The sequence below is a fragment of the Terrapene carolina genome, unplaced genomic scaffold (genome assembly GCF_002925995.2).
Source record: "Terrapene carolina triunguis isolate 2854851 unplaced genomic scaffold, T_m_triunguis-2.0 Scaffold93, whole genome shotgun sequence".
In the NCBI taxonomy this organism is placed as follows: Eukaryota; Metazoa; Chordata; order Testudines; family Emydidae; genus Terrapene; species Terrapene triunguis.
In genome coordinates, this window is record NW_020664444.1 from 4,751,087 (window position 1) to 4,775,337 (window position 24,251).

The following is a 24,251-nucleotide window of genomic DNA, read 5'->3' on the forward strand; positions in this document are numbered from 1 at the left end:
AGACAGAGACACTCCCGCGCTGGCTCAGGCCGGGGGAGTCCGACTAGCTCACTATCTCGTCTCTGACTCTGGCCGCTACCAGCGGCATAAGAGAAAGATGAACAAAACCAACCCCTGCCCCCAAAGGAAAGCTCACTCCTGACTCCCAATATTCAAAGGTTGGCTTAAGACAGTGGCCCTCAACCTTTTCAGACCACTGTACCCCTTTCCGGAGTCAGATTTCTCTTGCATAGCCCCAAGTTTCTCCTCACTTAAGAACAACTTGCTTACAAAATCAGATGCAAAAATACAGAAGTGTCACAGCACACTATTACTGAAAATGGCTGGCTTTCTCATTTTTATCATATAATTATAAAATAAATCAGCTGGAATATAAAGATGATACTTACATTTCAGTGTATAGTATGTAGAGCAGTATAAACATGTCATTGTCTGCATGAAATTTTAGTTTGTACTGACTTTGCCAGTGCTTTTTCTGTAGCCTGCTGTAAAACTAGGCAAATCTCTAGATGAGTTGATGTACTCCCTGGAAGACCTCTGGGTACCCCAGAGTACAGGTACCGTTGGTCGAGAACCCCTGGCTTAAGATACTAAGCGGGGGGTATATGCACGAGCACACGTGTAGAGAAGAGAGGTGGACACACAGCATTTTGCCAGCAGTTTCATAGCAAAGAGGAAAATTAGATTGTCCACTGGCTGGGGCAGGGAGAGCTGCCACCCGCTATGTTCACATGTTAAAGCGTTCTTATGATAGTTGCGGAGAAGGAGAATGTTGTTACACCTGGACCAGACAACGCCTGGGGCTGGTGTCCCTTAAGGAGAAGGTTACACATCAACATCATGAGGTAGCTGATCCATCGTCTTGCAAGAATATGTAGGAGCTCTGTACAACCCCCAAGGCTTTCATCTTTGCATAAAAAATGTTCCCTACTGTCTAAAATGACTGGGGGGAATCTGAGAAAGCAATCTAGCGTGGGAAACCGCACTGGATATTTGAATCACCTGCCACAACCCTCCATGGGACATTCACGCATCATCCCAAGCTAACACAGATAACGTCTATCTTCACGGACAAACACCCAGAGTGCCAAGAAGCTTGCCCAGAGTCTAGAAGAGCCACTGGGCTGGAAGCATGTGGAAAGCTTCCAAGCAGGAGGGTTTAAGGTTTTCTGCAGGCGGCCATCTCGGAGCGAGTATTGAATATGCTGGAGCACTCAGGTTTCAGCAGCAAAGAATGCAGTGTGCCCGGAGAGCACCAGTGTTCCAAAGGGGAACATGTGCAGAACGCATTTGGAGGGGCCGCGTGACACCACTACCCTTCATTACTTGTAAAAACAGACAGCGGCCGACAATCCAGCTCATTAGAGATTAGGCTGCTGGGATGGCCTGGCCATCAGCAAGGCCGCAAGTCGGGTGGGGGCTAGCACTCGCATTGCCATATGCACGCAGTTCGCAAAGGAGTAGAAATCTGCTTTCAAAAATTCCTGGCGCGGATGCAGCTTGGCATGCCAGGCAGAGCCCGGGAGATGCACGTACACCTATCTGAGGCACTGGCTCTGTACGCATCACCAAATCTCTGTCACCCACTCGACTTGCTTTATTGCACGCACTCTCTCATACCCATGCACTCGTGCAATGTTACTTTAATACAGACAATTTATGCCTAGAGATTAAGGCCAGACACGACCATTATGATCATCTCATCTGAGCTCCGGCATGACACAAGCCAGAGAATCCCACTCAGTGACCCTTGCATCCAGACCCTATCGGTTGGGCTAGAGCGTATCTTGTGGAAAGACAATCTTGATTTTAAGACTCCAAATGATGACAAATCTACCACACGCCTTGCTAATCTGTTCCAAGGGTGAATGGCCCTCACTGCTGACAATTTGCCTCTTTTCTCCTGTTTGAAAATCGCTGTTGAGATATATGAGATGGTGAAATCCTTTCCTCAAGGACCTGATGGAAGCCTCACTACCCAAGTCGTTTAAATCTAGAGCGAACCAAAGCCTCCTTAGAGACCCACACATTTGTATCCCAGTGATGGTCAGTGTGGCCTACGTAGTCTTCCTCTTCCATCACTAACTTCTAGAAGAAAGCTCTGATAGACCCATTTGGGCCTCAAGAAAAATTGGAGGATCAATTAGATCAGACTTCAGATCCCTAGATGAACCAGCAAGACACGAAAAAGATAACAGAGTTATCACGGGAGACTTTTTTAACCAATGGTTTTTTTTGACTGACAGAGCCCCCATCTGAAAGCTGCCGTATTGTATGTCCAACACCTAATCCTGATTGCTGGGCACTATGTTGGTGTCCTCTTCCTAGTCTCCAAAACCTCGGAAGAAGAAGAAATTTGGCAGAGAGCACTGAGTTTTCTTTCAAATCCATTAATGTCACACTCAACTGGGTGCGCCACAAGTTTATACTTACAGCGTGTCTGGTGCTAAAAAAAGAGCCTCTCAAGAACACGTTTAGTCACAGATAACACAAAATGGTTCAGATTTCCTGCAAACCTTCAAATAATTATTTCTTTTCTTCTTCTTATAATTATTTGGTCCAGGGGAAGCATTTCTAATCTAATCTAACTCCTCCTTCAGCATTGCCTTTGAATCTATATCATCTTCCAGCCATTACACCCAAGTGCAACAGAAATGTTGTGTGTGTTTTTGAAAGGCTTAACAAGTACAATGCACAGCAAACAGGAATGCAAATGACCGCCTGTGTTCCATTATCCCTGACCCAGAGGTTGGAAACCAAAAGAAATCAATTAAAATGAGGGGGTTGGGCAAGTAACCAACCCAAGAGGCAGCTTGTGACCAGTCTAGGAGCGCAATGCCTGTGGGACACGTCAGTCGCTCAGAACAAAGGGGCTCCATCATATGAGAAATTTTATAAGAATTACATTCCAGGATATATAGTCTTTCTGCCAGTAGGCAAGGCTCCCATCACGCGCGCTGACCCAGAACCCTCTAACACATCTGCCGCTGTAACTCTTGCTTAGATGTCTTACCGTCAATCAAAGAGACAGATAGGGGTCTGCTGAAGAATGCTTTCCTGAGGACATCTTGTTTGCATTAGACCTGCAAAGATGATGGGAGGTATAAAGTGGAGTTGCCGGGGGGGGGGGGGGGGGAATAGTCCATTTTTAAACGCACAGCGAGGCCTGGAAACAAATGTGGAGTGGCCGGGGGGGGGATAGTCCATTTTTAAATGCACAGCGAGGCCTGGAAAGAAATGCTCTGCAGACATGTTTCTCGTGAAGTGAGAGTGACAGCTTGGAGGTGAGACCGAATTCACTCACCGACCGAGGAAGCGAACACTCGGGGTCTGCACTAGACACAGGTAATAGACTGATGAGAGCGAGAGACAGATAGGAGCGGACCTCACACTAGCAAAGAAACTCCCTGGGGTTCTGCAGTGTAAGCTAAGCTTAACGTGAATGTAGTTGTCACAATCTTTTGGAAGGTGCAAGAACCCTTGATTCGGTATTCACAGGGGACTTCATCCGCCTGTCAGCTAAAGAAGAGGATTTGCATGGTGTGTGGGGTTTATGATTTACCTCCTCCTACAAAGAAAAACAAACAACCCCGAAGCTGCCCAAATGCCCTGCTGAAGGGCATGTGACAGCTGGTTGAGATAGATGCCCTACTTGCAATATACGTTTGACCTCAGCCACATAAAACTTGCCTTGTGCAAGTAAAAACATGACACTCCAAATAACATCTGGCAATGCGATAAGTACAGGCAGCTCCTGTCCCTGCATAGATGGCAGGAGCTCTGTGTGAAGTTACATTTCCGAAAAAAAAACCCGTTGAGGATTGTATTGCTTTGCAAAGAAGCAGCTGTGGTATCTCCCAGGCAAATCGAGAAATGAACAACGGCCCACATACGGGGGAGAACGCGGTTGTCATTTAACCTTAGCTTTTTGTTTTCTCTTCTTGGGAGGGAGACATTGGGCCCGAACCTCGGCTGGAGCAAACTGGCATAGCACCGTTGGCTGCAATGGAGTGATGCCAGTTTACACCAGCCGAGGATCTAGCCCTTCTCTGAGTTTTCTCAGTGATTCAGCCAACTAAAAAATAAGATGATGAGAGTGACATGCAGCATCTGAGTGCTCACCCTAGTGCCTTTCCATGGGAATAGGAACAAAATGTTCTTCTATTGTTCCTAGAGTAAGCAGAAGAACATTGGTTTAGAAATATGGCAACTATTTATGAGACCACAATGAAGCCATAAACTTTGTTTACAGGCTGGATGTCCCTATACATTGCTTGGAGCCTGGCAGTTCTTGGTTGGAATATGACCATGCACCATACTGGACTTTCCAGCTGCCAGCCAAACGATTTAATTTCTTGCAGAAGACAGAAATAGCCCTGAAGGGATAAAACGTTCTGCACTGCAAAGCGAGGTCCTGCTTGCCCTGCATCGCAGACACAACCATAGGACAGGTTGTAGCGGACGTGCCCCTCCTCCAACATTTTACTGACTTGTTGATGGCTTCCTCAGAATGGCTGAAGAACTAATGGACCGTAACTCCTGACTCACCTTCATTTTTCCCCCCTATGCGATTGAGCCACTGCTCTGCAAGGACATTAAGATCCCCCTGGCATTTTAACATATGAGTGTGTGCCAATGGCCTTAGCCCAGCCGAAGCCCCTCTCTCTGCTGTTGCACAATGTGCTCAGCACTATTTGGCATTTGCCCCAGAAGTGGCTGCATTTCAGTGGGCTGTAAGTAGATCATTTGAAAAGTGCTTTCGGATCCTTCCAACATTCTAATAATAAACAATCTGTATATTCTACTCAGACCTTTTGTAACAACCCTCTGCTGACCGACAGTGTGTGGATGTAAACAGGCGCCTTTGTCCCTTCTGAACTGATCTGTCTCTACTACCTAGTCCCAAGCTGAAATCAGAGTCCTAATGTCTAAAGTAAAGAGTTGGTTGGCATTGAGCTTAGCTTTACCTTCTAATTTAGGGTCTGATCCTGCTTCCACTGGCGCCAAGTACAAAACCCTGACAGACTTCAGCAGCAGCAAGATTGGGCCCCCCGTAGCTCACAGCTTATCTAACTTTCCACTAGCAGACAAGCTTGCATCTCCAAACCTCCAGTAGTACTGGCACGACAGGAGCGAGTTCTGGTTGCAGTGAGGTCATCTTCTGTTCGGAGACAGCCACTGTATCCTTACCTCAGAATGACCTTGTGTCTGGGGTTGGAAGTCGGATGTTATTAACTGCAAGGCATCTCTTGTGATAGGAGATAGGATTTGACCTTTTATTCGTTCAATTCCCCAGCTAGCTTGGACAAACCCTATTCTTGAACATTTCAACTTGACCATTCACTAATCTGGCCCCCTAAGTCACATGATCCTGTTTATGCGCCTGGAGTGGCTGAGCATAACCAATGACATAACAAATGGTGAACAATCTTCTTCTCACACACGTACCCTTTGCCTGGGAGGGCAACAAACACCCGTTTGAGCCTTCAGATATTCATGTCAACAGAAAACCTCTCACCTGAATGTCAGAAACAGCTACTAATGAGGGGTCACCAACATACTTCAGTTGACTGGGGGCGAGGGGGGGTTCATAATTCCAGCAATTGTCTCTGAATACTCCATCAACCAGCACCACTAATTCTCCAAGGGTATTTCATCTGGAGGTGGAAGCCAATTTAGATTGACATCCATCAGTGAAATACACGTATGTAACGTGATGCCTGAGTGTTCAGAGATTAAGCAATGGTGCAATTTAGAAATTAAAAAAATCCCACATATGCAGCCACTTGGACACATGCACTGGACGTGCAAGCAACTCCCCACCCCTCCCCAAACAAACCCACCCTCACATGTAAACTGTACCCCCATGTCGCCTCGCACAGACATGCAAACCCTTGCACACATAAGCTGGCCCTTTGACTTCCAACCCTTCCACTACTTCCTGAAGACATTCAGCATTTGTTTCTCTCTCCCCACTGGGGATAGTCCCAGATCACCTCCCACCTGTAACTTGTCATGTCCGCACATAGCCATGGGAGGGTCTGTATTACTTCCTTTGACAATCCCCAAACAAAGGGACTTGGAAGGGAAAAAGAGCCCTCTGCAAGTGCCCTCTCGAATGTATAGGCAAAAGGGGAAGGAAGAGCAGTATTTTTATAGCCCTTGCACTGCTGTTTGGAGAATGATCACTATTTGTCTGGAATGCTTCCGTTTCCCAGCTAGACTCTGCAGTGGTTTGAGCTCTTGTCTGTCTGTCTGTCTCGCTCCCCCACCTCCTCATTACTGAGCCAGTGGGAACTGAGCATGGGACAAAACACAACACTCCACAGCTGCAAGGCTCCTTCCTCCAGGATCCCGAGTTCACTTGAGAGGATAATTGGTTTTGCAGAAGAGGTGAGGCGTCTTTCCCAGAAAGGGGACGCCAGGCAGCTGAAACGGGAGGGAGGGCTCGGGGAGCCAAGGAAAAGGGAGAAGAAGCTGAGTAATGTTGCGGATGGGGCACAGGATCTCATGGAAGCCGTCACGATTTTACATCACCGAGACACGACGCCAAACATTCCTTTAGACACAAACGGACGGTGCGAAACCCAGAGTTCCCCTTATTTATTATCTGTCGGCTTGGAAGCTGGAGCTGAGGCGCCTCCCCGGGGCGCGTGCGGCCCACCTGAGGAAATGCACAGCTGTTTTGTTTCGTTCTGGGACATGTTGCGCGTTTGCTTTTTTTAACCCTTGGTTACCAAACAGAGCGAAGCCTCCATGATTACTGAAGGGCTGTTTCCCTTAATCCCTGTCTAGAAATCTGCTCTTTACGGAGTTTATTTGGTCTCATTTGTCAAAAGAGGGGAGAGAAAGCGCAAGATGGAAATGTTTTGAGATATATCTATCTCAGTGAGCCTCTGGGAAAGACCTGCGCCATCCATGAAGACGGCAGCCTTCTGCCTTTGTGTGTGTGTGTATGTGTGTGCACCCAAACACACACATTCTGCAGGACAAATGGTCAGAGATTCACAGTAGTGCTTTTCCTTGCTCATTTTCTTACCCTGGTTTGGACACTGACATTTTTATTTCTCAGCAACAGCAGGGAATTCTGTGCCAGCAGGAGGTGCTGCTCTGGTAGGAGTGGAATGGCACTTTGACCCTCCCCATATCACTGCCACCCTGAACACTAACCTCACCTCGAGAGACTCTTATTCTCTGGGGTCTGGTCAGCCACGGCCTCTCTGCCAACAATGGATTCCAATCAGTTCTAGTGTTGGTCATCTGGACGTTGCTGGGCCCACTGGCCTGAGATCAACTCATTTCACACAGGCCCCACGCAGCCGTTGGTGTGGGTTGAGTCTGAACCTGTGACCTAGAGGTAGGAAGCTCTATAGCCCGTGTCCAGTCCACTGAATCATCTGCTCCTGGTGACTTAAAGGTGCATTAGGTTGTGTTTGTTCCTCCAACTTTTTCAGTCTGTCCATTTTTTGCTCTTTTCTGCACTCAGAGCTCATCTTGCAAGAGGCCCTGGCAGACTTGGGCTTGTCACAGGCCGGGCTGGCTCCTGGTGTTCACTCCCTGGTGCACGTCAGACAATTGAGAAGAATTCTAAAGCGCAGACGTCAGGCCCCCTCCTGCACGGTGCTGAGTGCTCCCAAGCTAGTGTGAGTTCAAGGCGCTCCGCACCTCTAACTCATTCACACCCACTGAGTGGCCTGGCTGACCGCTCTGCCGCCTGGATCTCAGCAGTGGGGGAGGGGTGCCTCCCTCAGAAAAAGAACCAGTTATAAAATCCCAGGTTAAACAAACAGGAAAGGAGTACAGCGAGCCCGGCCTGCAGGGCCAGGACACATTCAAACAAAACCGGTTTAAACTTGGTGAAGCTGGCGCCGGACTTGTTGACTCCAACAGCCTTTTAAAACCCCCACCGTATCCTGCTAACCCAGGAGAGCAACACTCCATAGCAGCCCCTGTAACAAGGCTCATCTGATCAAAACGTGGCTTGTTACATCATCTCTGCCAGCACAGGAAGTGAGGAAACTGCTTGCAGGCTGGGCCTATATTGCAAAAAGCAAAAGCACAACGTTTTGCTTGTTCTGATGCCCTAGTCCTACCTGTGAGCTAGGACTGTGAGCCCACAAGGACTGGCCACGATGCAGTACTTGTTAGCAATTTACGGTTCCTCAGCAAACTGCTGGCATTTTGAATACCCAATACAAAACTATTTGCTAATTTGGGTAATTTGTTTAATTAGGTTGGGTTTTTTTAAACTTGTGTTCTGTTCATCCTAGTTAGATAACCAGCAATTCATGATTATAAAGGCCAATTTAGAATAGTTGGTTTTCTTTTTCTGAAGATGCTCATCCCCAACACGACCCTGTTCTACTTTCTACTTCCTCTTCTGTGATTCGTCCACATCAGCCAACCAGCCACATTGTAGTATAAACTGGTTTGAGCTGGAACCATGTTGAAGGGTTGTGATAGCTGAAGGTCTAAATTAAAGAGGAGAAGGTGCAAAATATTTTTCGAGGGGGACTGATGAGGATTAATCTAATCTAATTCATTTTACGGTTTTCTTTCGTCCTCATCGTTTTAATACCTAAGTATTTCCCAGTCCCAGTCTTTTCTCTGATTCAGGAAATGAATCTAGATAACTGACGACAATACTGAGTGTTAACAAACCTAGTCACCTGGAAATGTCTCTTGTGACGGATTAACAACTCTCAGTTAAGATAGACAGACATAATCAGACCTGATCATTAAATCTATGGGAGGAAGCCAGAGACCGGATCTTCTACAGGGTGCTAGGAGCAGGTAGCATAAGGCTAGGTAGATATAGAATAAAGCAGCGTTGACAGTGTCCAACGGTCAGTCAACATGCTGCTGTAAGGTGTTTAGAACCCAACACTTTAGCTCTGGTTCTTGCTCCGAGGGTGCAGACCCAATGCTCCGAGTCTGGTATCTCTCGGCCGTGACCATTCTGCGGAGTTGGGAATGGCACTGAAAAGGTCCAGGAGGGGATGAACTCAACCTGACCTAGCCAGAATGACATGCTGCAGGGGATAGAGGGGAAAGGGCTAAAGTGACAGACGAGGGAGCCCAAGGCCGCCAATGTGACATTTTAAAGTTTAACGAGTACTAGACTCAGCAGTGCCCACAGTGCTGGCCTACCAACATCAAAGACCAAACTGTAAGCAGCATTATAAAGACTTTGCATGTTTATTTATCATACTGTTGACCTTCCAAGGCATCTCTGCAGAACATCACTTTATAGTGACATCCCCGGTCATTTAACCACAGGGCAGAACAACGATGCAGTCACTACATGGCAACTCTGATGGAATCAAGGGCAGCTACATCACCACACGCAACTCACGTCTCTGTGCATGGCCCCCCCACCCCAGTGTAGACCAGGCCTTAGAGAGTAGGAAATCCACCGGCCCTTTCAAAGAACCCGAGATTCCCAGGCCAGAAGGCACCATTATGATCATCTAGGCTGACCGCCTGCATAACACAGACTGGAGAACTTCACCTAGTGTTTCGTGCATTAAGCCCATAACTTCTGATTGAACTAAAATGGATCATTTTTTTTTCAGCTCAGTTTCAGACCAGCCATGATATAGGAGAACAGAGCAGAAGCATCAGGTTTTGACACAAAGGGTCTAATGGACAAGAAGTAGGGACTGCAGACCCCTACAATGGAAGGGCAAAAATAACCCCTCTGTGCCTTGAAAGAGTCTTGAGAATAGTTAAGATGGGAGTTCTTGTAGAGAGTGTAAGGAGTGTCCCATGACAGGATTATCTTTAGTGAGAAAATCCAATATAAAATTATCTTCTGTGCTATTATCTCAGGCTGGTGGTTTTATACCTCCAATGGGGTTAATAAACTTATCCTTCAGAGGACTAGACTTTTGCTCAGAGGAAGAAAACCTGTGTAGAAGTAGCAAGTGCTGAAGGAAATATTACAGTTCCCCTTGTATTCAGCATTGCAGGAAAATGTCTGGAGTTCTCCCACTAGGAAGTCAAGATTCAGCATAAGCCCCTTTTGAAGGAAAACACTTAAGCCGTCTCAGGATTTCAAAGCTTCCATCTTTCTAAACCTGTGCCCAGGCCAAACAAGAATGCCGTGTGTTCTATATTAAGTTGGGGGCCAGCTGACTGTTAGCTAAGAGAGCTCACTGCAGGCAGGGAAGTTGGATTATTTAGAACAGTGCTCCACAGGAAAACCTCTGGAAATATTGCACATATGTTCATTGTAATTGGTATATAAGAGAATACCAAAACCATCAACTGATACTGGAATTACACCTCACTCGGTATCACTTACTGCCTCTGTACTGAAATCTTTCTAATACATGTGTGACATAGTCTTAAGATTAAATTCTGTCCTCAGTTACGGAGGTAGCGATCCGGATTTAAACCAGTATAACAGCGTGGAATTTGGCCCTGACACTTTGCAAAGTAGAGAGATGTGAAAAAGCGGGTGGAGTTTTGTCTTCAGATAATACTTCAGAAATTTTAAAATTGTGTCATTTTGGGTGTGTGTGTGTGTGTGTGTTTCACCTGCCTGAATTTTAGATCAACCCACATTCCACAGTCATCAGAATTACATGGCCCATTATACAGAAATTCTCAAATGTCTGTTGCCAATCTGAAACTGCCATTTTCCCTCCAAATCTCTATTTGTTCAAAATCTGGTTTAGCTTTCGAGGAGGCAGTTTGGTTGGATTACTTCCAACGGATCAGCTAGATAAAACAGGTCAGATAATAAGACAGGTAGATGTGTAGATAGGAAGAGAGATAGAAAGAAGGCTGGGCAAACAAAAAGATAGGCACAGACAGACAGACATAGGAGACAGACACCCTGGCTTGATGACTTTAGTATAAAATGAGTATTAAAAAGACACATTTAAAAAAAAACGTTGGAAAGGAGAATTATAAACTCTCAGGACACTGGTTGTTCTTGGTCAACGTTTATTACTCTCCTCTTGTTAATTCTGCTTTGGGTACGGCCAGTCCCTCGCTTCGTAAAACTTCTGCAGCCCCTGGAGATTGACAGGTGGAAAGTACGGCCCGATTCTCTTTCGAATCCACCACTTCCCTTCGCTTGCATGTTTGCCTTCAGGTCGGCTAAATTTGTACTTGAAGTGCTCTCCTCTGATCCACCTTGGAATGAAATGAAGCAGACAGGGCAGTTAGAAGGAGGTTCGAGGCAAACAGAGTGACACGGAGCCAACACTGCCACAGTGATGTTTGCAATGCGGGCACTTGTCTTCCAGGAACTGGCCCAAGCCCCACCAATATCCATCAGGAAGCAATGGCTTTGGATCCAACCTAGGAGGTGAGGACCTAGAGGAGAAAGGCCCCAGATCCCATTCATAATCCCCCAGAGCAAGGGTTCTCAAAAGCCTTTACAGTGTGGACCACAGCTAAATACAGAGATTGTCCTGAGGACACTTCCTGTCCAACTCACATCTACCTTCCCTTCTGTTTGTCATTGCCCTGTCTCCTCTTCCTTTCCCGTTCATGGTCACACCAAGCTCCTTCACTCCTATGCACAATCTCAGACGATCCACGCAGCAACCGCAGAAGTTGCTTACATGGTAAAGCAACATTAGGAAAGTAGCGAAATATTTTTAGCTCTTTTCAGTGCAAGTTAGGAGGAGGAGCCACCACCTTCTAACCAGCCAGTGCTCAATGGACCTGAGTTGCAGAACATCTGCCATAGAGGAGGCCTATAGTGGAGCTGGAGCTGTGATTTCCAGCGCAGGTGGACACACTAGTGCTAGCTCTGACCGAGCGAGTGTGATAAAAATAGACGTGTAGCGGTGGCGGTGTAAGCAGCAGGACAGGCTGAGTATAACCCCGTCTAAAAGCCTAGGTACATAGTTGGGCAGCTAGCCTGTCCCACCACCATGGCTACTCTTCTTTCTAGCGACCTAGCTCGACCTGGGTGGACATGTACCCTTGGAGTCATGCTATAAAACACGGATTCTTTTTCCTCCTCAAGAAAACAGTTTGCGATGAAAACAAGGAACTTTCGGTTGATCCCCCAAGTTATTCTCATCAATGAAAACGTTTCATGACAACAGCCCCCAAGCATCCCTTCACCCTAACCCCACCAACTCCTGTTCCTTTTGCTCCACAGCTTATTAGAGAGGCTAAGAGCGCATCTGTTTTCTGACCGCCCTGGCAGTTGCTGGAAAAGGAGATTTTTTAAAAGTGCGGAAAGAAGTATTCATCAGTCAAGCGAAACACATTTGGAGGCTGCCCAGAGCATTTTGTTCTAGAGTTTTGGGTTATACAAACCCCTTTCTCCCACCCATTTATATAGGGCATGCTGACAAGAGAGAGAACAACCCCGCAGCCCTTCGGCGTGGAAGTCCCTATTTGCAGAGTGCATGACAGTATTTGCGGGATAAGTTCATAAAATAACCGGCAATAAAAAACGTCAAAGGCATGTCAATGCTCATTTAAAGCTGCTTTGCTTCACTACTAAAATACAAACCTTGCTACTGAGCAGGGCAGCTGCCTGTTCCTATCACTGGGTCTTGGGCTGCTATAAAGTCAGTTCCTACTGCTAAAGCAATCAAGAAGGCTGCTATATATTTGCCATTCAGCTTTCACTACGGTGTGTTCACTCTAGATCCAAGGCACTCAAACATGAAGCTCAGTTTGCAGCAAAAGACCGAGAAGGAATCTAGCTTAATTTAAAAGAAAGGGTGTGCTGTGATCGAGCCTTGAATGGCTCAGCTTAAGCCTTGATTGGTGCCCGGGTGCCAGGCAATGGGCAATAAATAAATGCTCCTATTAAAAAAATATAACAGCAACATGTAGCTATCAATAATTCCTATCTCTGCAGCTGGTTTGCCAATATCAGTCTGTTTATTTTTCTAACTTAACCCCCCCCACAATCAAAGACCTTGATTCTCTGCTCCATTTGAGAGCGAGCGAGCACGTGTGCATGTGTGGGGCAGCATAAGGAGCTGGTTGCAACTCCCTGATTCAGGGAGGGCCAAGCCCATTGCATGTTAGAGCAACCCAGGGGCAGCTCTAACTTAAGCCACTGACACAAGGTCCTTATACCAGGGGAAGATCAGGTGGAACGGAGCTCCACCACGCCACCTTCCTTCACCGCCACACCTATGTCATGTCACCTCCTTCCGCTTACACTGGGAGGCGGGTGGCTGGAACAGGACACAGCACAGCTGCACTTGCCACGACCCATTGGCAGAGAGCTCCCTAGCACAGGGTGAATTCTTCATTGGCCATCTCTGGCCAGTTTGAGGCGGCTTTGCACTGCTCACAGAGCGCAAAGTGGCTTAGCGGCCTGGAAAATCTGACACATTGCACCTAGTGAGTCCATGCAACCCTGCATCCCTATCATTGTTGAACCTCGCCTTCCCTTCCTCACTCCCGTCATGGGTTTTTTACACTCACTTGCCATCTCTTCATTTAGGGTATGTCTACATGGTCATCAGGAGGTGTGATTACAGCCCATGGGGATGTACCCAAGCTAGCTCAAGTAATAGCAGCATGGATGGTGGCCACTCAAGTTTGTACCCGGGGTCCTGGGTGAGCTTCATTGCTACTGTTACTCGAGCTAGCTAGATCAATTACAGCTCGGGATTGCAGTGCAGACGTTCGATTGTGAGCTCTTCAAGCTGGGGAGGTGTCTCCTTGTCTGCTCAGGGCCTAGATACACCCCAGAACATGCCTCCTCTCACTGCAGAAAGAGCCTCCCGCATCTCTGCACACCAAAGGGTAGGATGCTGCCCTTAAAGGCTCCTGTCACTTAAGTGTTTACAAGGCCTTATGCATTGAAGAGGTTCCTTTTAAACAATGCAAACCAGACCTTGTGGGATTGCAGAGCAACAGCCTTTGCTTAAGTTGGATGCTTGGAAAGCTGGACACTAGGGTCTTATCAGAAGTGGAATCCTCTGAAGCGGCCCACACCACTCCCTCCTCTTCCTCAAATCCCCCAATGTCGGCCCTTTAGGATGTCACCCATCCAGTGTCACGACGGGGGCTTGAGCAGTCAGGCTTAGCGGTCGGAGCAGGGGCGGTCAGAACCAAAGGTCAGGAGTCCAAGAGCGAGCTGAGAAGCAGCAGGTCCATCACGACAACTAGCAGGGGAGTCCACCTTGTGGCACAGACACTTCCTGGAACTCCTGGGCTTAAATAGGGCACTTGGACCAATCAGGGGCCCAGGGGAAGCTGTCAGTCTGGCTATCCGAGGCGGTACTTCCTGTGGTGTTTATCTCCACCTGGTGTATATGATAACGCACACAGTCCTAGCACCGTTGCTGGCTAGCAGCTCAAAGGCGGAGGCCATTCCACACCCCGCAGACCCAGCAAACCTCACGTCCAGTCATTCCAAACCAGGCTGCGCTATAATTGATGGTGTGCCTTGCAGGGGTCTGAGTGGGTTTTAGCTGTGCATTGGCCTGGCCGGGGGCCCTGGCTCTGCACACTTCAGTGGGAGGCTCCTGGGTAATTGCTTTTAATAGGTAAAATATTCACCACTCCTCATGCTCAGTGCTGCAGATTGGGCCGCGTTTGCTGTCGCACAGAAACCTGGGTTGTATCATTGTAAATGCTAACCCGCAGCTGCTGTTTTAATTATATTCAGGAGAGTTTGGGTTTGTTTTTTTTAAGGCTGGTAAAAGTCAACTGGGGGCTGAAGTGTTACTCCCAGAGTGTTTACTTCGCAGGAGTAGAAAATTTCCTGTTAATAATTAGAACATTACTAACCATCTAAGTTTACATGGGCCCAGGCAGCCTGCAGGCTCCTGTCTGAGATACTTATAGATGTGAAAGTTGTGCTGCTTGATTGCTTTTTTGATTCTGAAACGTATCCATCTTCCAGAATGGCCTTAATTGTTTGGTACTGGCCATCCAGGGCAGGGTGCTGTGTTTCCAGCCGCCATTAATCCAGCTGGCCCCTTCACTGACCATGCTTGTGCCATTTCTCTCAGGGAAGCTGCAGCAAATACCAGCAGATCAGATCTCCAAAACGGGGCTGGACAAAAAAATCAGCCTAGAAGAGTGTATCCCACAAGCACTGGGATGGACTGCATGGAGCAAGGGGCTTGCGTCACCATCGCATTGCAGGAGACAGTGTGGTCTAGTGGATAGGACACTGGAGAGGTGTGAGTGGAGTCCTGGCTCTGTCAGCGACCTGCTGGGTGAGTGTGGGCAAGTTACCTCCCCTCTCTGAACCTCTTTTCCCCGCCCACCCTCTGTCTTGGCAGTTCAGATGGTAACTTTTTGGAAGAGGGGCTATTTCACACACTGTGTCTGCACAGAATCTAGCACATTGAGGTCTTGATCTCGAATGGGGTCTCTAGGCACCACTGTAATATAAATAAAAAATACTAGGTAGTATGCCACAAACACCAATCTTTGCAAAATCCCTGTGTGCCAGGAAATCATGATAATCCCTTTTACACACGGGACACTGAGTCACAGAGAGATTGAATGACTTGGTCAAGGTCACACAGGGAGCCTGTGGCAGAGAGGGCTCCCGGGTCCCCCCGTTCATTGCTCTAACTACAAAGCCATCCTTCTCCTAGACATGCTGGCTGTTGGATGAGCCCTTTGGAATGAAAACTTCCCCATCCCTTCCAAATGGGCTGGCCTGCCCAGTTTAAATAATATCTATCATCTGATGTGGCATGATCTTTCCCATATGTCGTCTGTCTATTAAAATGTTTGCTATCAAAGGGATCGGCCTGTAAAACTAGAACCGTGTGAGCATTCAGGCAACCGCACACAATTAAAGCTGCATTTTTGTGGCAGAAAGCTTGCGTCTGAATACATTTCAAGCTCTTAAACGGAGAGTCTAAATAACTCTGCAAAACCCCTCCAAAACCAACCAAAAAACCCAGCCAAGCCCACTCCCTTCCCCCAAAGCTCTACCTGAATCTGGGCTCAGGCAACATGAGTGGGATTTTCCAAAGAGGCTAAGTGATTTAGGAGCACAATTCTCACTAACTTTCAACAGGAGGTGGACTCCTAAGTCACGGAGGGGCTTTTGAAAATTCCACCCCAGATGCCTTCTGGCTGAGATCTCTCAAAGGCACCTACGGATTTGAGTGCCTAAGTCCCTTAGGCAGCTTTGGAAATCCCAGCTTGTCCTTTTTTCTCTCCTTGGGATGGGCTCAATCTGCACTGCTCCTCCTCATTCCCTCCTATCTACCTTCCCTCTCCTTCCAAGTGACCAGGTTATGGCAATTCTCACTCCGGCAGAGGGTGGCTGGTTCTTTTGAAGCCAGTTGGTACCATCCTGAGTGCCCCAAGAAAGATAACGAGTGCCCCTCCCCTCCCAGATGATGAACACGTGATTTCGGCACTGCTCCTCTCCTCAGACTTGTGCTCAGTTATGAGCCACAGATCGCCACCTGCCTTCATGGGGGATGAATTTAAAAATGAAGGAGTGGACCATGATCAGATCTGGCTCTGTCCAGTCTAGAGGATATGTTACCATCTAGCATAGCTATACCATAGCAGTATGGGATATGCCGAGAGTGCCTTCAAAACACTCCAGGGTCAGAGAGAGACAACGGGCAATAGTTTGGTCTCCTTGACAATCATTTGTCAATGGTCACTAACATGGGCGGAAGAAAACCACACAGATCCCTCCGATATGGTATCTTGGAGGATAAATTCCAAGCTGTTGGTTAGCAAATGGAAACCCGGCCATTGTTTTATTTTCCCTAGGGGAGTTCCATGATGGGTGAAGATGTAGTTTTATCACTGTAGTGAATGCAGCGTTTAGGTGGTTAGGCATGAAGCATGATAAACCTCATTCCAACCTACCAATTTAATAAAAAACCCCAAAACCAAACAAAAAGAAACATTTCTGATGGAAATTTCTGCTTACTATTAGGGCAGAGGAGTTTTTTCCCCCTCTAGGGATGTTGAGAACAATTGGACAAGCCAAAAAAATGGTGATTTGTCACTTTTCATAAAGTCTTTACGTTTTGTGGGAGTGGCTAACGTATCTCTTTAAAACTTCACATTTGTTTGATACGTGTTTCCATAATGAGCCCAGGGGCACCAAACAAGTCTTTATTGAGGAGGGTTGGAAGATGCTGGTTTATGGAGCACAGAAATTAAGCCAGGTGTCTCAGCAAAGCTTCCCTCCTTTCTCGAAACAGACACGGTGGTTTACAGAGTTTACAAACTCGGCCGGCTGTGACTTTGGAGTTTGTAATCTCCTTAAACCAAAGCTCTATTTATAGAGCTTGAAAGTTCTCCTGGCTCTGTCTGCAAAGCTACTAGATTCCTTGACCCAAACTGTGTGCATTACAGAGTTGACATTGTCTCTTGAGTCTACAAGGTCAGCAAGCTGGAAGCATTATTCTGATCATTAAGGACCCTCACACAGCTAAAACTTCAGAGGCTGCAGTAGCCTGCCTAGGCCTGAGGATCCACAAACTTCAGAGGAAATACTCCCTAATGTAGGGTATAATAATCTCTGAGTTCTTTCTTTGTGCAGTTTCCAAGCTCTTCTGCTAAAGCAGTAGTATACTGTAAGACCTCCATAGTCATTATCATAGAAGATCAGGGTGGGAAGGGACCTCAGGAGGTCATCTAGTCCAAACCCCTGCTCAGAGCAGGGCCAATCCCCAGACAGATTTTTGTCCCAGATCCCTAAATGGCCCCCTCAAGGATTGAACTCATAACCCTGGGTTTAGCAGGCCAATGCTCAAACCCCTGAGCTATACCTCCCCCTCCAAATTCAGTGCCATGGAATTTAAATGCTGTGGAGACGACACAGCAGGAATTGTAACACCTGTGAATCTCTAAAAAATAACAGGAGTACTTGTGGCATCTTAGAGACTAACAAATTTATTAGAGCATAAGCTTTCGTGGGCTACAACCCACTTCTTTGGATGCATATCCAGGCTCACAGATCTAAAAGCTGCTGGACTTCACACTCACTGTGAATCCTTTGTTTCAGGGCTCACAGTGGTTATGTTCTACTCCAGTAAAACGCTGGATTTATAATCTAGCTGGTTGCCTCCTTCCAGGGTTTACAGAATTTGCCAGCTCCTCTGGTAGGATGAATATTGTTGCGAGTTACTCATGCTTTGCAGGGTTCAGAGAGTGAACACGTTCTTCCAGTAACATGGCAAAAGAATTAATACCCCCGAGTCCATCACGTTAGGGCTCACAGAGTTTACAAGCCTCAAATGCAGACCTGCAGCACTTGTAACTCAACCAAGTTTCACACATGCACGGTGCCTGCAGATACTGAAACCGTCAAGGACCATCGCTCTTTTTACCGGAGTTCTCACGCATCGGACTCACACAAGTCAATGGGCTTTTAAGGTTCCATGAGAAAAACAGCTAATGTTCCTGGAACTTAGGAGCTCTGGAGAGAGACCCAGGAGAGCCTGCACATTCTGAGACCAATAGTTACGGTTCACACAAATGACCGGCTTTGCTGGCAAAGCCAGAACGTACCGAGGACCCTAGGAACTTAACGTTCTGCTGGCAAAACCAGTAGAGCCTTGTGGATTCCGTGGAACCAACAATCTGGGTTCAAGGAACTTGCTAGCTTCAAGGATGCAGCAGATGGCAGCTCTATGTTCAGCTAGACAAATAACCAGTTGTCACGGATATCAGCCAGGTACTTTGAGAGCTTTGCCGTTCATTTCAGAGCTGTCAGCTGGGACTTCCTTTGTCAGCCACCTGATCCCCTTTAAAGCTCCTCCCGGCTGCCTGTCAGTCAACTGGGAGAATGTGTCTTCATGTCCTAGACCTAGAGGTGGCACCACCTGTCTCCTCAGTGTTGTCCTCTGCTAGGGCCCGGCAGCGGGGAGAAGCAGCTTGACACAGGACTCTTTGTGGTCGGGTGGAGGAATAGCCCCTTCAGTCTATACACAGGCTTCTACACCTGCCAGATCCTTGGCCTTTCTGGCATCCTGTGCTTTCTGATTAATGAATTTTCAGGTCACACTTACTGCTTTTAAAGGGAACATAAAAATATGAGAGCGCAAGCTCAATATGCTACCCTTGTCTATTAATCCACTTCGCCCTCAGAGAACATCTGTCCTACTGAACATGCCACATTTGAAACACAAGGGAAAAGGATGCGTTTCTTAGTAACGTTAGAAACATAAAAGATGACGACAGCTGGGGCACTGATCCACCAATAGGCTTATCGGCCAGAAGGGACCATCCCGATCAGCTAATCTGACCTCCTGCACATTGCAGGGCACAGAAACTCACCCACCTACTCCTGTAATAGGCCTCTAACCTCTGGCTGAGTTACTGAAGTCCTCAAATCTTGATGTAAAGACTTCAAGTTACAGAGAACCCACCATTTACTCTAATTTAAACCTGCAAGTCACCTGTGCCCCATGCTACAGAGGAAGGTGAAAAAAAAACAGAGTCTTTACCAGTCTGACTTGGGGAAAAATTCCTTCCTGACCTCAAATATGTTGACGAGTTGGACCCTGAGCATGTCAGCAAGACCCCCAGCCAGACACCCAGGAAAGAATTCTGTAGTAACTCAAAGTCCTCTCCATCTAATGTCCCATCTCCAGCCACTGTGGATATTTGCTACTTGCAGATGCCACATACCATTGTAGGCAGTCTCATCATACCATCTGCTCCATAAACTTATCAAGCTCAGTTGTGAAGCTGTTAGGTTTTTTGCCCCCCACAGCTCCCCTGGGAAGGCTGTACCAGAACTTTACGTCTCTGATGGTTAGAAACGCCCAAAGCCCTCTTCTAACCACAAGAAACTGACTGCAAGGATGAGCCTTGCTCACTGCTCCAGAGCAAGGAGAAAATCCCTACTAAGGTCGCGAGGAAACTAAATACAGTACTTTCTCGTACTTTAAAAAGGGACTAACAACGTTGGCGATTATACACACTAAGGAAAGGCTGATCACCTCTCATGCTTCAGGGCTGAGAGTTGCAGGGATCAAGAAGGAAATTCTTTCTTACAAATATAGCTTTCCATTACCAAGTGAATAATGGTTCTGGGTTATTTTTGCCTCTCTCTGAAGCATCAGCTGTTAACTACTGCCAAAAGGTAGGAAACCAGAGTGCACAGACTAACAATCGGATCCAGTTTTGCAAAGATAATGTCCTTTAAGAGATCCCCCAAAAGAACCGCAATTTATCAAACCACCAGGACAAAATAAAGAGATGAACGGCAAGCAACAGGTTAGAGCCAGCTAAGGTGAGTTGGACATGGTCTTTGGGAGATGCAGAACTCTCTGTTATTTTATCCCAGTGACAACAACAGTTCATAAAATGCAGAACATGGACTAACAGACTACCACCGTCAGATTCGCTCTGTAACAGCATCCAGAATTAAAAATCCAAACGGCCGCATGGTAGAAGATCAATCAGTATCTCAGTAATGACTACTGAAATGAGAGGCTCAACACAGCCACCTAAACAGGAACCCACTGGAAACCAAACTATTAGCTGCAACAGTACAATGACACATGCAGAACGCATGCTCCTGCCTTTCTGGGCAAGCACACACACTCTATCATCCCTGCCCGCCCTCAGTCCATGAAATCATGTGCCCTTGGAGGAAGGGGGGAAAGGCTAAAAATAATAAGCATTATTTCTTAAATCAATATTCTACAACTCATCCTGCCAGATGCGCAGTAGCAGCTGTGCCGTAGCACTTTTAAGATTCTATCATATATCAGCCTATTATGACATCTTCCAACTGTATGTGTTAAAAATTAGCAGCAATATTCAAGTTGTTACCGATCAAGGCCTAAATCTCCCAGACAGCTGTAATTAGTTCCAGAGGGTGCAGCTGTCTCCCTGTAACAGCTGAGAGTTTTTGGAGGGAAAAAAACAGGAACGGTGTTTTCTGATGGAATTAATGGCCTGACAGGGCACACGGGGGTGGAGAAAAGAAACCAAAACACGAGTCGTCTTTTCATTTTGTTTTTTTATCTCAAGGTTTCCTACTCAGTTGTAAATCAGGGAGTATGCCATGCTGGAAAGTATAAATTCATCAAATCAGCAGAGCCTCCATCATAGATTTTCTTGCTTACTCTAGGCCTGTTAGCAAGAGAGATCATAAATTAATCTTGGATCGAAAGCCATTTAGAAAATAATGGCAGTTTTATAGGTTATTTTCCTTCTTCCACTGCGTCCTTTTTATCTAAGGTACTTCTGTGGCTGCTATTACCATAGCGTCTGAGCGCTTCAGAGTCTTTAATGTATTTATCCTCACAAAGCTGCTGGGAGGTAGGACAGTGCCATTATCCCCATTGTACAGATAGGGAAACTGAGGCTCCAAAAGACCAAGGGACTTACCTACGGTCACACAGGAAGGGAGCAAGGAATGGAACCCAGTTTTCTCAAGTCCCAGGCTAGTACCCTAACCAATAGACCATACTTCCTCCTCCAAGAAGAACATATATGAGATGCAGCCATTAAGCTAGTGTTTTCGAAGGTAAGGGGTGTGCTCTTGGGGCTGGGGAGGCAGATGAAGAACTAGCTTGAGGGATGCAGAATACTGGCCAATGGACCTTGTGCTGCCCAGCTAGTATAGCAAGATTGAAGGAGGGCGTGATTGGTTTTACTTTCCCAAAATGGGTCTCGGCTCTCAACATTTTGGGAACATTAAGCATAGCTACTGGATGCATGTGGGCAGTCTCCTGCACCATGCACAGCTCTGCTAAAGTCAGGGATTCACAGATTATAAAGCCAACAAGGGCCCCACTTAGGATCATGTATTTTGAGCTCCTGCACAGGCCACAGAATTCCAGCCAGTGATTCCACCACCTTCTTCTACTTGCGGTTGAACTAGAGCATTTCTAGTGTCAGCGGGACTCTGGATGGGTACAGGTGTCCGTCCACATGGATCCAGTGCAGGACCTAGGCCATAGTTTGTCTGAGGTTCTGAAAGAAGTGACATTATTCAACCTAGAATGTTTGTGACTCTCAGGGGTTGAATACATGTAGGGTGACCAGATGCCCTGATATTATTGGGACTGTCCCAATGTTAGGGGCTTTGTCTTATATAGGCAACTATTACTCCTCCCCTCAAATAAAAAAGTGTCCTGATTTTTCACACTTGCTATCTGGTCACCCCGAATGCATGCTGCCAACTAACTCATAGAAACCAATGATGACAAGGGGTCTGCTCTCCTTTCTCATGTTCTTGCTTAATTCAAAAGGGATGCACAGAAGTTACTATAAGAGCAGGTTACAAAGGCAGAAAGATGACAGCTTGAGCATAAATAAGACATGCAGCTATGGAGGCAGAACATAGATACAAAGGGAAGCAAACCTCCGCCCCACTACTGAGATGATTACCAGCAATGGCCAAAAAGGAACAGTACAGTATTGCACTAGCTGGATGCATCTTTGAGAGTTTTCCTCCTTCCTCTGAAGCACTGGGTATTTACTGGAGATGGTTGGAAACCAGAATTTTTCATCCTGCTGGAAATTCGGACATTTCAAATTTTGTTTTTGTTCCTGGAAAGCTGATACAAAAATTCCCAAAAAACCTTCGATTTGGAAATATTGAATCATTTCATTTGGATAATGTCAAAATGTTTCATTTGGATAATGTTGAAACATTACAGGATATAAATTAAACATAATATATAGATTTAACTGGGTCTTTATATTAATATTTTAACATAACTGAAAAGTCAAAACAAAATGAATTGAAATAAGGAAGCTGAAATGAAACATTTAACCTTATCAATACGAAACAAGAAAGTCAGAATGATTTGTTTTGATTTTTTGGTTGAAAATTTAGTTGAAATTGACATGTTCTCACAACATACTTTGCTTTTGACCAAACTGCATTTGTCGATGAAAAACTACGTTGACATTTTTTTGACAAGCTCTACTAGAGGTGGGGGAAGCCGTGGCTTGAGTTTATTCGGACTGACTTCCTCCATACGTTCAGCGTTAATGTTGTGTATTTCACATGGACCCAGAGATTTTATAATGGCCAAGTTTTTCCAAATCACAGTATCAATTAAGTAAATGTAAAATGGAAGAATTATCATGGGAGACAGAGCAAAACTCAGAGTGAACCTGTACATGTGCAAGGTCTTTCCCTAGTCCAGAGTATGTCAGATGTTCCTTCAGTCTGACAGGGAGAGCCCCATGAAATACCTGCACAGTTCCTCCTCTTTACTTGAGAAGAACTCCATTATATACTTGTATTCTCCCCCCCCCGCTCCTATCACAGGGAACTGGTGTTATATTTGCAGTGCTCCCCCAATCCATGGGGTGACGGGATGACTCCGTAACACACCTGTAACATCTTTGTCACCTTCCCAACAATCCCAGTGAAGAGCTCCTCAAAAAACTCAACAATTAGAGCGACATTGTGCAAATAAGCAAGAAACACAATCGATTTCTCTGAGCAATTAAATCATGGGCCTGCCTCCTCCCACTCCGCCTTTTCCCAAAAGGTACAAACTCCGGTCATCTGAAATTATTGGCTTTGATTAATTTTGTTCGGTAGCAGCCATGCCTCCTGGACTCTGCAGTCGCACCACATTTTTCAGCCACTTGTTTCACAGGTTTCCAGTAGCCACTTCATTTTCACATATGCTACAAATGTACTCCATTTGCCAGTGTGAATGAGTCCGTGAAACAGTATCCATATAATGTTTCTGGTTATTTCCCCTCTATATGTCTTTGACCCAACTAATGGCCAGAAACAAAGAGCTATTGACTCTAAGGTCTGATCTTCACTTGGAGGGGGGAAAAAAAGTGTGTTCTTATCTTGTGTTAGCTAATACTTGGTAACTAACACAAGGTAAATTCCTATTGAACACAAAGCAGTTTATGGTTTTCATATAAGTTAGCAGGTCAAGGAATATCTCAAGATCTCCCATAGTCTTTACCTCAACCTGCTAACTCATGTGAAAACGACAAACGACTCCATCCTCCCTAAGGGTACATCTACACTGCATGCTTCTCTCAGCAGCACATAGAGTACACATGTGTGTAGCCCCTCTAGCATGGGTACAAACAGCCATCTAGATGGTGAGGCACGGCCTAGGCAAGTAAAGACATGCCTGTGCCTGTGGGTCTGTACCCAAGAACATACCCTACATGGCTCTCTACTCGTTCGAGCTGTGTTTCCCCCTCTACACTGATATTTTTAGCCATGTCATATCCCGCTGCTTCCTGACTGCTGGAACATTTCCCTGCGGCAGGAAAGACTTCGGCAGCACGGAAAGGCTCTCTCAGGGAGGGAGGCAGCGGCTAAAAAGGGTTTGCCAGGTCCCCGGTGCTGGAGCTCT

General features: G+C 46.4%; 1 protein-coding gene across 1 annotated transcript in view; it reads right to left on the reverse strand.

Moving 5' to 3' along the window:
• Nucleotides 1-9,759: 9,759 nt before the first annotated feature.
• LMF1 (lipase maturation factor 1) overlaps nucleotides 9,760-24,251 on the reverse strand; it is a 347,236-nt gene continuing 332,744 nt past the window's right edge. Inside the window, 1 exon segment of the mRNA XM_026650800.2 lies at nucleotides 9,760-11,145. Within this exon segment, the coding sequence (XP_026506585.1) occupies nucleotides 10,971-11,145 (175 nt within the window). The 3' untranslated portion in view covers nucleotides 9,760-10,970.